The sequence below is a fragment of the Rhinopithecus bieti genome, unplaced genomic scaffold, assembly GCF_001698545.2.
Source record: "Rhinopithecus bieti isolate Rb0 unplaced genomic scaffold, ASM169854v2 scaffold_44745, whole genome shotgun sequence".
In the NCBI taxonomy this organism is placed as follows: domain Eukaryota; kingdom Metazoa; phylum Chordata; class Mammalia; order Primates; family Cercopithecidae; genus Rhinopithecus; species Rhinopithecus bieti.
In genome coordinates this window covers 429,201-441,448 of record NW_016818280.1, presented here as the reverse complement: position 1 = coordinate 441,448, position 12,248 = coordinate 429,201, and the positions used below count along the sequence as shown (strand labels likewise).

At 59.9% G+C, this 12,248-nt stretch overlaps 1 protein-coding gene across 6 annotated transcripts in view; it reads right to left on the bottom strand.

Annotated features, from left to right (window-relative positions):
* Nucleotides 1-1,307: 1,307 nt before the first annotated feature.
* Nucleotides 1,308-12,248, bottom strand: part of TXNRD2 (thioredoxin reductase 2) — a 67,773-nt gene continuing 56,832 nt past the window's right edge. For 5 of the 6 annotated variants that reach the window (XM_017856645.1, XM_017856644.1, XM_017856646.1 and 2 more), the window contains 7 exons: nucleotides 9,113-9,249; nucleotides 6,383-6,478; nucleotides 5,941-6,033; nucleotides 4,153-4,224; nucleotides 3,877-3,974; nucleotides 2,822-3,016; nucleotides 1,308-1,592 (listed from right to left, as the gene is read on the bottom strand). In XM_017856645.1, coding sequence (XP_017712134.1) covers nucleotides 2,893-3,016; nucleotides 3,877-3,974; nucleotides 4,153-4,224; nucleotides 5,941-6,033; nucleotides 6,383-6,478; nucleotides 9,113-9,249 — 620 coding nt within the window. In that variant the 3' untranslated portion in view covers nucleotides 1,308-1,592; nucleotides 2,822-2,892. The other variant, XM_017856643.1, reaches the window with a different exon arrangement.

Here is a 12,248-nt window from a genome sequence, read left to right as displayed (position 1 = left end):
TGCACGGTGTGTTCCAGGAAGAAGGGGCACGCAGGGAAAACCACCTGGAGTGGCCAGTGGGGACATGGACGTGTGGGTGGCTCTCAGGCCCCCAGCAACAGGCACTCCTGGTTGGCTGGGCGGGCAGGGAGGCGAGAGGCCCTCCTGGCAGAGTGCCGCCCAGCGTGTACTGCGGGCTTCACACAGCTGCATCCTCTCCATCACCACAAAAGCACCAAGGCCATTTCAAGTTTTCCCTGTGCTCCCTGGAAGGGACTGATCCCAGAGCCAAGGAATCCACAGGCCCTCTGCCCGCTTCCTGGCTGCAGCCCAGAGCCACCCCCTAGAGCCCAGGCAGCAGGTGTAGGCCGACCTCCCAGCCTTGCGGTGCCCCCAAGGCAAAAAACTTGCAGGCCTACAGGCAAGCCCCACCCACAGGATCCAGCCCAGGCATGCCACCAGCCGTGCGTTAAATGGGACATGGCTGATCAGGAGCTGCACTTGTGGGAGGGCCTGGCCCAGTACTTGGCATCTTAAGTGGGCGTCTGAGAGCTCACGCGCACGCTTCACACAGCAAGTCGGGCTTCTGCAGGCCCATTAAGGCGCAAAGGCATTCATTCCTCTGTGCGCTGACAAGCAGGGTCCCATCCAGGGCTCGGGGCCGGCAGACTAAGTGATGTTTTCTTAAGGAAGACACGCGATTAGCCACCGCTAAAGCCCCAGCACAATGCAGGGCCTGGCCGTGGCTGTCAGCGCTGTCTCTTGGCAGTGACGGACAGGCGCTCCCCAGCCCATCAAGCCTCAATACACAGGATTAGCCTGACGCAGTCGACAAGCTGACTTGGAGGGCCACAGTGGAAACCCGGCAAAGTGACTGACATCCAGGGACAGAGAGCCCCACGCAGCCCTGCTACCTCCCATCATGGGCCCGCCCGCTGGCGGGCTGTTCCAGAACAAAGCCAGTGTTGCTGCCCCTCCCGAGAGCCTGCCTGGTGCTAGGCTGCCGTTCTTGCTTCAAGGTGCAGAGACCAGGCAGGGGGTCCCAGGAAAAACCCTCAGTGGGCGTCTTCAGGCCAGAGGCCAGACAGCTGTGGGGCAGGTGGGGTGGCTCTGCCTCCTGCCTAGGTGGGGTCCCCAGTACTGCAAGGCTGCTCCCCTCTGCCCAGGGCTGCTCGGAATTGTGCTCAGCGGTTCAAGGGGCCCCAGCAGACCCTGGGCTGCACTTGATGGAAGCTACTCACGATTTAAGAGGGGCCCGGTGGCCTGGCCAGACCCCACCCACCGGGGCAATCCTGGGGGCCCGTCAGGGACACCACAGGCAGAGCACATTTCAGAAAAAGCACCCTCTTTATTTGCATTGCAGAAATGCCAGGGGGCTCGGACATGGGTGCCCACAGGGTGGGTTTCCACCCAGGTCGTCATCATCTGGCAGCAGGAGCCTAGAAGGAGTGCCAGGCAGCAGAGGCTGAGAGGTGCAGGTGTGAGGTGGACAGTCCCCTGAGCCATCCCTGCGGGGCACACGGGCCACCTGTCCAGCACTTGTGCTCCACGCTGACCGTCTCACAGGCGCTCCAGGAGAGGGGTGAGGCCCTCCAAACCTGCCTGCAGCCATCCTGCCAACAACGGGAAGGTCAAGGCAGTCACCCACCCCTCCCATCAGCCTGGTCATGTCTCCCACTGCCACACCCAGGGACCCCCATGGGAGAGATGGGTGAGAAACAAACCCTGCAGAGAGTGGCCCTACCCCAGGGCGATGCATCACAGGGAGCACAGTGCTACAAAAATATTTTGAAATGATAAAAATTTATAGCAGGCTCCTAACAAAACAGCTCTGGGAGGTGTAATGTTCTGATAAGAGTTTCCTCAGGATACCCTTTGTTTATTCCTATCAAGCACGGCCCCGCTGGGGGGAGGTGGCCACAGCGAAGCAGGGGGCCCTGAGTACCCCCAGACAGGCCTCCCCAGAGCCCCTCGGCACCATGCGGACCCCAGAGCCTGTCCACAGGCATCTTGTGGGGAGCCCACTGCTCTGCCTGGTCTCCACCTCAGCCCCAGGGGAGAGATGGAGCCCAAACACCCCCAACCCCGGGAGAGGCTGACAGCTGTGGGGGTGCCCCAGGTGGGCTGGATGGCACAGGCTGAGGGCCCACCCTGCCCCAGCCCCCGTCCTCAGCCCTGGCCGGAGGATGCACTGTCAGACCACGAGGCGAGAGGGCTCTGGCACAGGCATCCCTGGGGCAGAGGCCAGGAGCCCTCGCCAGTTTCTTCCTCCTGGGAAGAGGTCACGATGAACAACACGCCCCCGGCCAGCCTGGCTCTGCATAGCTGAAACAGAACCAGATGTGTGGGGCAGGCTGGGCAGGGCCGGCCATGACCAGGGCAGCGTCTCCACCTTCCGGGAGGCAGGGAAACAAGCGGGTGCTGAACTCTGCAGGAGCCAGGCCTCGGTGGGAGACCTCAGTGGGAGGCCAGCTTCCCGACTGCAGCCGCCCGTGGTGCAGCAACTTGAGATGCCCAACTTCAGCCCACCCGGACACCCTCTACGCCAGCATCCACCTGGGCCAGGCTCCTACGGATGAGCCCTGTTTCTCTAGACCTCCTGTGTGTGGGGAGCAGCTGTGGTCAGGCCGGGGTCTGGGGTCCCTCGGGGAGGTTTGGGTCCTTGGGGACTTCTCCTCCTGCCTGTCACCAATGTGGCCTGGTTACAGGACGGAGCATCCCTGTTCTGGGTGGTGTGGCAGGTACAGCCTTGCTGTACACCTGGAGGGAGCCCATGGCCAGGGCTCCTGCACCCCTGCCACGTGCCCTGTCCTCAAACACAGAGCCGGCCCCACCTGCATACCTGGGTCTGGCCTCCGAGGAGCTGGCGGCGGGTGCACCATGTGCCCTGGCCTGCAGGGATGGCGCTTACCCTCAGCAGCCTGTCACCGTGGGGTCCAGGCCTGAGCGTTTGGAGATGCGCAGCTTGACTACCTCCTCGGAGCATGTGGGATGGATACCCACGGTCCGCATCACCTGCGCGTAGGAAGCCCCACACCTGCACATATGGGGGATGGGGGAGGCAGGTGGGGGTCAGCACAGGGAGGGGGGTCCACAGCATCCCATCCCTGGGAAGAGGAGGGCCTCGGAGACTGCTGGTCTCCTCACTGTCCCCTAACCCCCAGCCAGAAGCCAGGACCCTTGCCCACACCCGTGGGAGCCGTCCACCTCCCTCCCAGCAGATGCCAAGTGCTCATCTAGCCCACCTCCCATCCAGCCACGCCCTGGCTTGCCCTGGCCTGGCTTCCTGCTGTTCCATCCCCTGCCCCCAGGCACAGTCCTGCCTTAGGCCTCTGCTCTCTGCTTTACCCACAGACAGTGAATCCTGATCTCACCACACCACCGCCCCCCAGGCCCCACATCCAGCCAGCCACGTCTCTCAGGCCATGCACAATGTCCCAAACTCCAACTACTCCTGTCAACCCACCCAGAGCCTTTGCCATGTCTTCCTTTGACCCCAGGACGCTGAAAACACACAGCCTGAGCCCAAGACTCAGGCAACGGCCCCATCTCCAGAAGACATGCAGCAGCCCTGGGGTGGCTCTCCAGGCACTGGTACCCTGCTCATGGTGGCATGAGTGCTTGGCCGGGTGGGCGAGGGCCCCAGCAGCGACCCGCGGCCACAGTGGACACCTCACCTGGCTCTGGCTGGCTCAACAGCATCTGGCTGGGGCAGAGCTGCCCCTTGTCTCCCTGAACCCACCCTGTCTGAGGAGGGCCTGAGGAATCTCTGCTGCAAACCCGCGAAGGCCACATAAATGCAGCAAGAGAGGCAGCAGCTCTCCACTGCCGCACTGCTGGCACTCGAGGGACACCCGGCTGCGCATCGCATCACGGCCCGCATTCCTCGGGACTTACTTGATCCCCAGAGCAAATCCCTGAGTAACTTCGCCTGCGTTGGGGCCAAGGAAGTGCAGGCCCAGCACCAGCTGCGGGGGCTCCCTCAGGCACACCATCTGAAAGCCGCACATCTCAGCTACCAGCCCAGGAGGGGGCTGGGTCACGTCCACCCTGCATCCACCCTGCACCCTGCCTGGGGGGCATGGCTGGGGACAGCCCTCAGGTGTTCGCCCTGCCGGGCTCTTTCCCACCCTCCCTCTCACCCTCAGCACTCTGGACCACAGGGATGCTCACCTTTACATAACACTGGGATGCATCCCGTCCAGCCACCGTGAACTCCAGCGGTTTATAATGGGCATGATAGACCTGGGGACAGGATACCACCCCTGGATCAGTGCTGGGACAAACAAACCTTTTGGCACCTGCAGCTCCCACAGGCTGCATGGGCAAGGCAGTGTCATGACGGGCAGGAACCATCCATCTGGCATGAAGGTCTGGTCTGGGATGGGGAGGAGGGCTTGGCTGGCCACAGGGTGTGTGCAGGCAGCCAGTGGCTGGAGCCATGCTCTACAGGACAGACCCTCTCCCACCCAAGCCTGGACAGACCATAGCAGCAGAGCAGGCATCAGGCAACCCAAGCACCCAGGCTGGGCACAGCAAACCTGTGTGGATATAGCTCCCCCACAACCAACGGCGGAGGCAAGAATGGGTGAGCAGGCAACCACTCGGCTCCCTCGGTCACCCTGGTGCTTCCTTGGCCCTCACTGGAGCAAGGCCACTGTGGCCACACCGGAGCCGGAGCTGTTGGACAAAGGCTTTCAGCACCCTTGAACGGCTCGACAGCGTGTCCGGGGCTGCGGCCAAGTAAAAAATGAGCGGGGCCCTCACATGTGCTGCACAGCCATTGTTAATTAATGGAACTTCAGAGAATATTGTTCTAACTAAGACAGAATTGAAAAGAAAACAAACAAAGAGTATTTGGCCATTCAACATCGTGAAACATAAAACAACATTATAAAATGCCAGGAACATATGTCCCAGCGCACTTGTGATGAATCAAACAAAAATAGCAAATAAAGTGCCTCGGGGAAGGCTGGCCTGTCAGGCCTGTCCTGTTGATGGAGAGGACTGGGGTGGAGGGGGAAGGAGCCAGCCCTGGAGCCCAGTGACTCATCCCCAAAGGCCCCAGGCCCCACCACCCAGGCCACAGGCTCCGGTTTCTCTGGGTGCCTGCAAGCTGCCGCAGCAGCAAGATGAAACCGCACCGAAGGCTTCCAGCTACCATGGCCCGGCAGGCTTCAGAGCCCCTACATTCTTCCAGGCCACCCCAGAGCCACAGCCACCTGCCAGAGCAGACTCCCAAAGCAGCCTTGCTTAATGAAAACCCCTTTCCTCCAGGGTGAGTGCCTGAGCCTGGAAGAAGCTGGAAGAGGATAGGTGTCAGGACGTGGTGGGGGGCGAGGGGCGGGGGGGCTCTTGCCTGGGAGACACCCTGGGCAGTCCAGGAAGACAAGGTGTAGGGTGGTCGGGGGGTGGGGGTGGAAGCAGAGGTCGGAGGCCCCTGGGAGAAACCTTTCTGGGTCGAGTGAGATTCAAGTCCCTGCAAGGTGGGGACAGCACAGAGGCACCTTCGGGGCCCTGGTGCTTTCAGGGATAAGCAGCTGTGTGCTGGAGTGGGGCCGGCACTCAGCTGACCTCAGCAGGGGAGCGGGTGGCACCATGGTGGTGACCCGGTTGGTGCTGGGCACCCCTGCAGCATGGCTGGGGTGGGGCTGGGGGCTTCTGGGCCACAGGGCTTCTTGCCCTCAGAACAAGGCAGCCAAGGGCCTTCCCCTCACTGCTGTGACACGTGGTGGCAGAGACCAAAGGCACCTAAGCCCAGTCACCCCAAGGCTGCCAAAGCCCAGGCACTCCCGTTTCTGGGGCTGCCCCCAACGTGTCCCTTCCTGCTACACACAGCCACCGCTCAGGGCCCCTGGAAAGGAGAGACCCTGGCGCCCTGCTCACAAGGCCTCCGCCCAGAGCATGGAGTGAGGTCGCGGAGTCGCCACTGTCCTCAGCTGCGCTGCCCCCAGGCCTCACCTCAACATGCTCCTGCCCGTGGCGAGCCACTGCCTCCTCCTCGGACAGCCCCACACAGCCATACTCCAGCGGGGTGAAGACGGTCGTGGGAACCTGAAAGCAGATCTGGAGTCAGGGAGAGCCCTTGGGCCCCCAAAATCGAAGGTCCCCATTGCATATGACACAAAGAGCAGTGATCACAGACCAGGCCCAGATGTGCCTGGAGCAGGCTGCAAGTACAGCAGGCGACCCACCTGCCTGCACCTGCGCCACACTCTCAGAACTGAGCCCCCCACACATGCTTGCACACACGTGTGCACAACACACCCGCCTAAGCGCACACACACGCATGCCCACACCTACATGCACACACACAGCGCACAAAAGCCCCTCACCCCAGAAGAGCTAGCCTTGAACTTGGCCTCCCCCGGGCTGCACGTGGCATCCGCTAGATAGAACTCACATTGTCATAGTCCATCACGTCTGAGGACCCGCCGAAGAGCCGCTGCACCAGGAGCCTCCCAGCCATGATAGCCGTGGGTGTCAGCTCAGGCCGCCCCTTGGGGAAGGCACAGTGGGGCCACATCAGCACCATGTCCAGGGTTATATGCAGCCCCCATGCCACCACCCTTTGCCCCCCAAGTGGGCATCTACCTTTAGAAAATCCCCAACACTGGCACTGAGTACGGTGACGTAAAGCCTCCCCCTGGAGCTCATCCCCCTGCAGGGCATCCCAGGGACCTAGGTAGGTCACTCATTCTCCTGTTTGCTGCCCTCCACCCTGCCCTGGGAAAGGAGTCCACTGCCGATGAGGCTGGCCGTGTCACCCTCACATGCTCAAGCCATCTCTGCAAACCCCTTCTGCACGTTGCTGACCTCGGAGGGCTGCCCGATGACCAGGCTCAAAAGAGCCCCTGCTACCGTTTGCATTCACTGGAATCCCCGGCTGAAAAGGGACCCCAAAGCGTTCCACACACTCCTGACGTGCAGCTCGACTTGCACGTCACAGTCCACAACAAATTCCAAATCAGAATGTTGCTGTGCTGGAGATCACTCTGTCCCAGGGTGTGCCCGGCCTTGGGGGTTCCAGCACTGTCCTCTGGGATGGGCTGCCAATCACCTTGGCAGCAGGAAATGCAGATGTTGTTTGGCATTCCAGAAATGCATAGAGATCCGTGGAGATAAACTCAGAGCGCAGCCTGCGCATTCCAGCAGGCCTGACTAACTGCGGAAACGTCCCAGCGGCGGCGCACAGTGCACAACATCTCATTAAACAATAGCCTCCGCCCCGCCCATAGGCTCTTCCCAGCCGCTCAGGGGACCACTGGTTGGGTGTTAACTCTTTGGACTGTTCAGAATGACCTTTCTGACTGAGTGGATTTAATGTTTAAATAAATAATGCCTTTGTGTGTGCCATGCATTTCTGGCAAAACAGTTTGAAATGTTACAGTTTCCAACACAGGAGCCTGGGAGCTACACACTTGCAGAGGGAAAACTCAGATTCCCAGACAGAAGGGAGGCTTCCCGCTGTGCACAGAGATGCACGTGGCACTGTCTCAGGGTGCAGTGCTCACAGGATGCAACAGACCATGCAATCAGAGACCACTGCACCTACATGGTCCAAGGCAGAGGCTGCACTTGCAGAAATCACACTGAGCAGCTGAACCATCCAGCTAAGCAAGCTGGGGCTGCAGGGTGGCCGAGGCACGTGGAGTCAAGTGCTCTGTCCACACAATCGGGACGGCTAGATGGACCCTACAGGACCCTGCAGGGTCTGCCTGGAGCCTCAGAGTGTGACCTTATTTGGAAATAAGTTCTTTGCAGATATAATTAAAGTAAGGATGGAGATGAAGTCATCCTGGATTAGGGTGGACCCTAAATCCAATGACAGAGAAACTGTAAGAGGCAAATCAGAGCCCAGAGACACACCCAGAAGACTGTCACATGATGATGAGGCAGAGAGGAGTGATACAGCCACAACCCGAGGGACGTCTGAGGTTCCTACCCCAGAGGTTTCTGAGGGAGCCTGGCCCAGCTGACACTTTTTGAGATGGAGTCTCGCTGTCACCGAGGCTGGAGTGCAATGGCACGATCTTGGCTCATGGTAGCCTCCACCTTCCTCCTCCCGAGTTCAAATGATTCTCCTGCCTCAGCCTCCCGGGTAGCTGGGATTACAGATACGTGCCACCATGCCTGGCTAATTTTTGTATTTTTTTAGTACAGACGGTTTCACCATGTTGGCTAGGCTGGTCTTGAACTCCTGACCTCAAGTAATCCGCCTGCCTTGGCGTCCCAAAGTGCTGGGATTATAAGCATGAGACACCGCACCCAGTCCCAGCTGACACTTTGATTTCAGACTACTGCCCCCAAACGTGACAGCTGACACTTTGATTTCAGACTACTGCCCCCAAACGTGAGAGAACCCATGTCTGCTGTTCTGGGCCACCCATGTGTGGTGATTTAGTACCGCAGCCCCAGGACGCTGACACCAGTAGGTCTCGCTACAAAGAAGCTCCCAGGGACACTCCAGAGCCACCCTCAGCAGCAGGCACTGGACACATGCAGGACAGGCCGAGCACTCCTGAGGCTGCCGGGGTGCAGCATCCCAAGACTGACCACCCAGGTCCCTTACTGGGGCCATGGGTAGGGAGGGCTCCAGAGCCCCCACCCGGGAAAGACTGGCGCTGATCTTCACAGCAACAGCTGAGAGCAAAGGACCTGTCCCGGTGTGACACCCAGAGAGGCAAGCCAGAGGATACTAAGGTGGGGAGGGCAGGGCCAGGTGGGCCCAAACTGGACCTGCCTCAACCCTGTGGGGACAGGATGGCCCCAGGGCCATGTCCAGTGGTGGCATTTCTAAGCCTATGCCTCCAGCCTACCTGCCGGGAGTTGGGGCCTGCGTGCAGAACTGACCCATGCCCAGTTCCCAGCAGGCGTCTGCTGCTGGTGCTTGCAGCTGTCTTTAGGCCTTCCACACTCCCACCACAGAAAGGAAAGGAAAGGCAGAGAGCTGAGGCCCAAGTCCAGGTGGCCCCAGAACTCCAGACAGGCTGGCCCTGGGGTTTGGCCCAGAGCCTCTGTGATCAGAGAAAGTGTTGTTTCTCTCCCACAGGACAGAAGCAGCCGGAGCCCAGCGAGCAGGGGTGGTGGCGCAGGCAGGGTCAGGGGCCTGGTCCCAGGACGCATGCCGTACCTCCACCACATCACCAATGGCGTAGATGTGGGGCACAGAGGTGCCTTCCCGGGAGTCCACCAGGATCTTCTGAGTGTCGGGGCTAGTATCTACCCCAGCCTTCTCCAAATTCAGACTTCTGGTGTCTGGTACTCGACCTGAAAGAAATAGAGAGGGGGCTGAAAGGTCATCTTCAGTGGCTTCGACCTAGAGCTGTTGTATTTAAACTATTTCTCAGAATGACCACTTACAGACCGGGTGCGGTGGCTCATGCCTGTAATCCCAGCACTGTGGGAGGACGAGGTGTGTGGATCACCTGAGGTCAGGAGTTCGAGACCAGCCTGGCCAACATGATGAAACCCTGTCTCAGCCGGGCGCCATGGCTCACGTCTGTAATCCCAACACTTTGGGAGGCCGAGGCAAGTGGATCACCTGAGGTCTGGAGTTCAAAACCAGCCTGGCCAACATGGTGAAACCCTATCTCTACAAAAAATACAAAATTACCTAGGCATAGTGGTGCACACCTATAGTCCCAGCTACTCGGGAGACTGAATCGCTTGAACCCAAGAGGCGGAGGCTGCAGTGAGCTGAGATTGCACCATTAGGCTCCAGCCTGGGCAACAAGAGCAAAACTCTGTCTCAAAACAAACAAACAAAAATAAAAACAGAAAAGAAAACAAAAGAAAAGAAAAGAAACCCTGTCTGTACTAAACATACAAAAATTAGCTGGGTGTGGTGGTGTGTACCTGTAGTCCCAGCTACTTGGGAGGGTGAGGCATGGGAATTACTTGAACCCGGGAGGTGGAGGTTGCAGTGAGCCAAGATCACACCACTGCACTCCAGCCTGGGTGACAGAGTGAGACTCTGTCTCAAGAAAAAAGAATGTCCACTTAGAACTGGCCAAACGTGAAGCACCAGCAGCGTAGAGGGGCTCCTGGCCTCTGCAGGAGGTGGCAGGCAGGTCTGAAACAGACGCTGGTCAGATGACAGCCGGCACAGGAGACAAGGCGGGGTGCCACCCGCGGAAACGAGTCAGCCTTAGACTGGTTCCTGGCACACGGGAAAGGAAGAGGCACTTGCCAATGCTGGGGCTCCCTGACATCAAAGAGTGCTAAGTGTGGGATTCCAGAACCTTCCACATGCCCAGGCCTCAGGCCCTGCTGCAGGGCCACCAGCACAGTGCCAATGGCTCTGGTACCGACTTCATCCGGAGAAACCAGCCCTTCGTGGGGAGCTGCTGGCACCTGGCCTGCCTGGCCTCCCTGCATCTGTCTGCAGCACTGCAGCCTGATACCATCAGGCAGTGAGACCGAGAGTCCAGAGGGGCCTCCTTCAAGGACACCTGCAGGCTCCCGATGGCCTCCTATCTGGACAGGCTGAAGAGGAGCTGGCCACACTTTGGACTGTACCCCAACAATGTTCAAGTCCTGGGGTCTGGCCCTCTGCCCAGGTAGGGCCTGAAGGTCTCTCCCCATTAGGGGAAAGCAAGCCCCCCCAACCCACTAGCAGAGGGCCAAGTGAGCAGAGCTAGCAGCCAGGTCTCCCGCCTGCTCTGTGCTGCAGCCCCCCGTGGCTGCCTGGCACACAGCCCCAGCCTAGAGACCTCAGGGCCGAGGGGAGCTGAGCTAAGGGGCAGCGTCCTAACTACACCATGCCCATTCTAGGGGCAGCTGGCTCAGCTGATCCTGCTCTTGGGTGCAAAGGTCAAGAGGGGCAGGGGATGGCCAGTCCAGGGGGTCAGCACAGCTGCCCCCTGCCAGTCTCCACATAGCCTGGGGCCCGGAGAGAGGGTACCACATAGGCCTCTTCACAGCCCAATGGCCAGCAGAGGTCCCTTTCTCCCCTAACTCAGATGGGTGTGGCTTTGCCAGGCCGGCGGGCGGCCACAGCAGCTTTTCCCTCCCAATCCCAGCTGCTCTCGGCTCCCAGGGGCTCAGGATGATCCACGGATGGCAAAGGCGGTTTGGCGTCAAAGGCATAGGTCCCCTGCTCATTGTGGCTGCGACAAACCAGCTGCTGGCCGGCATGCGGGTGGCGCCCACCTAAGCATCTGGAAGCTGAAGCTGCCGTGAAAGGGAACCCTTAAGTCTCCAGCTGCCGTCCTGGGGCTGGAGTCAAAACATACAAACCTGGCTAAGCCGGCTTGCGGGAGGCTGGCTCCAGCCTCTGTGCTCTGCTCAGCCGCAGGAATTGGGTGCCGGGAGGGCTGGCACCGGCTGGGGATCAGCCCAGACACAGGGCATGCCAGCCCACATCAGAGGAAGGAGCTGGGCCCCATGGGCAGGGCTGGGGCACGAAGGAGGGGCTGAGGTCCCTGCAGGCAGGGGGCTCACGCCCAGCCCTCTGGTCCCTCCCCAACCTGGTGTCCAGCCCACCAGGCCCAGTACTTCCTGGTGCCTGCAGGAATAGAATATCTGACGCTGCACCCACACTCTCCTCTGCAAGCTTGCCTGGCTGGTCCCAAGAAGCCAAGGCACTCATCACGTTCCTCATGGTAACTATGGCAACTATAGACCTTGCAGGTGCTGACCAAACCCTGTCCCCAGGTCTGAAGGAAATAAAGATAAATTTAAAAGTAGTCACAAGAGATAAAAGAGGCATGGAATTAGGTGGCCCATTCAAAGCCAGGACTCTTCTGCACATGCTGTGTGGATCCCTCTGGGAAGTTGGTGGGAATGTGATGGAGCCACTAATGTGAAAAGCATGGCAGCTTTCACATTAGGACAGGCTGGATGGCCAGGGGAGACAGGGCTGCGTGGCACAGACACACCTGGCCCTGCAGGGACTCCATAGCCCATCAGGAAAGAACAGCAAAGGAAGAATGAGTGGCCTGTGGCAGGCATCAGGGCAGCCGAGGGCACAGTGGGGTTAGAAGCTGGGCCGGTGGGACGTGGCTGGGAGTGGGTGCAGGGAAGAGGCCCGTTCCACTTGGGTGGGGCCACGTCCCCAGCTGTGGCCAGCCCTGATGGCCAGACACCAAGCCCTGAGCCCCACTATGGGTCTTGCAAGCAAAGGACTGGGCAGTGGCCAGAGAAGGGCCAGATCTCCCTGCTGGTGCTGGACAGTCAGGTGTCCTAGGCCCCACTGGCTCAGGCCTGGAGCCCTGCAGGAGGGTGAACGACTCGTGCCGAGGTGGGGATCCAGTGGGGCCCGAATG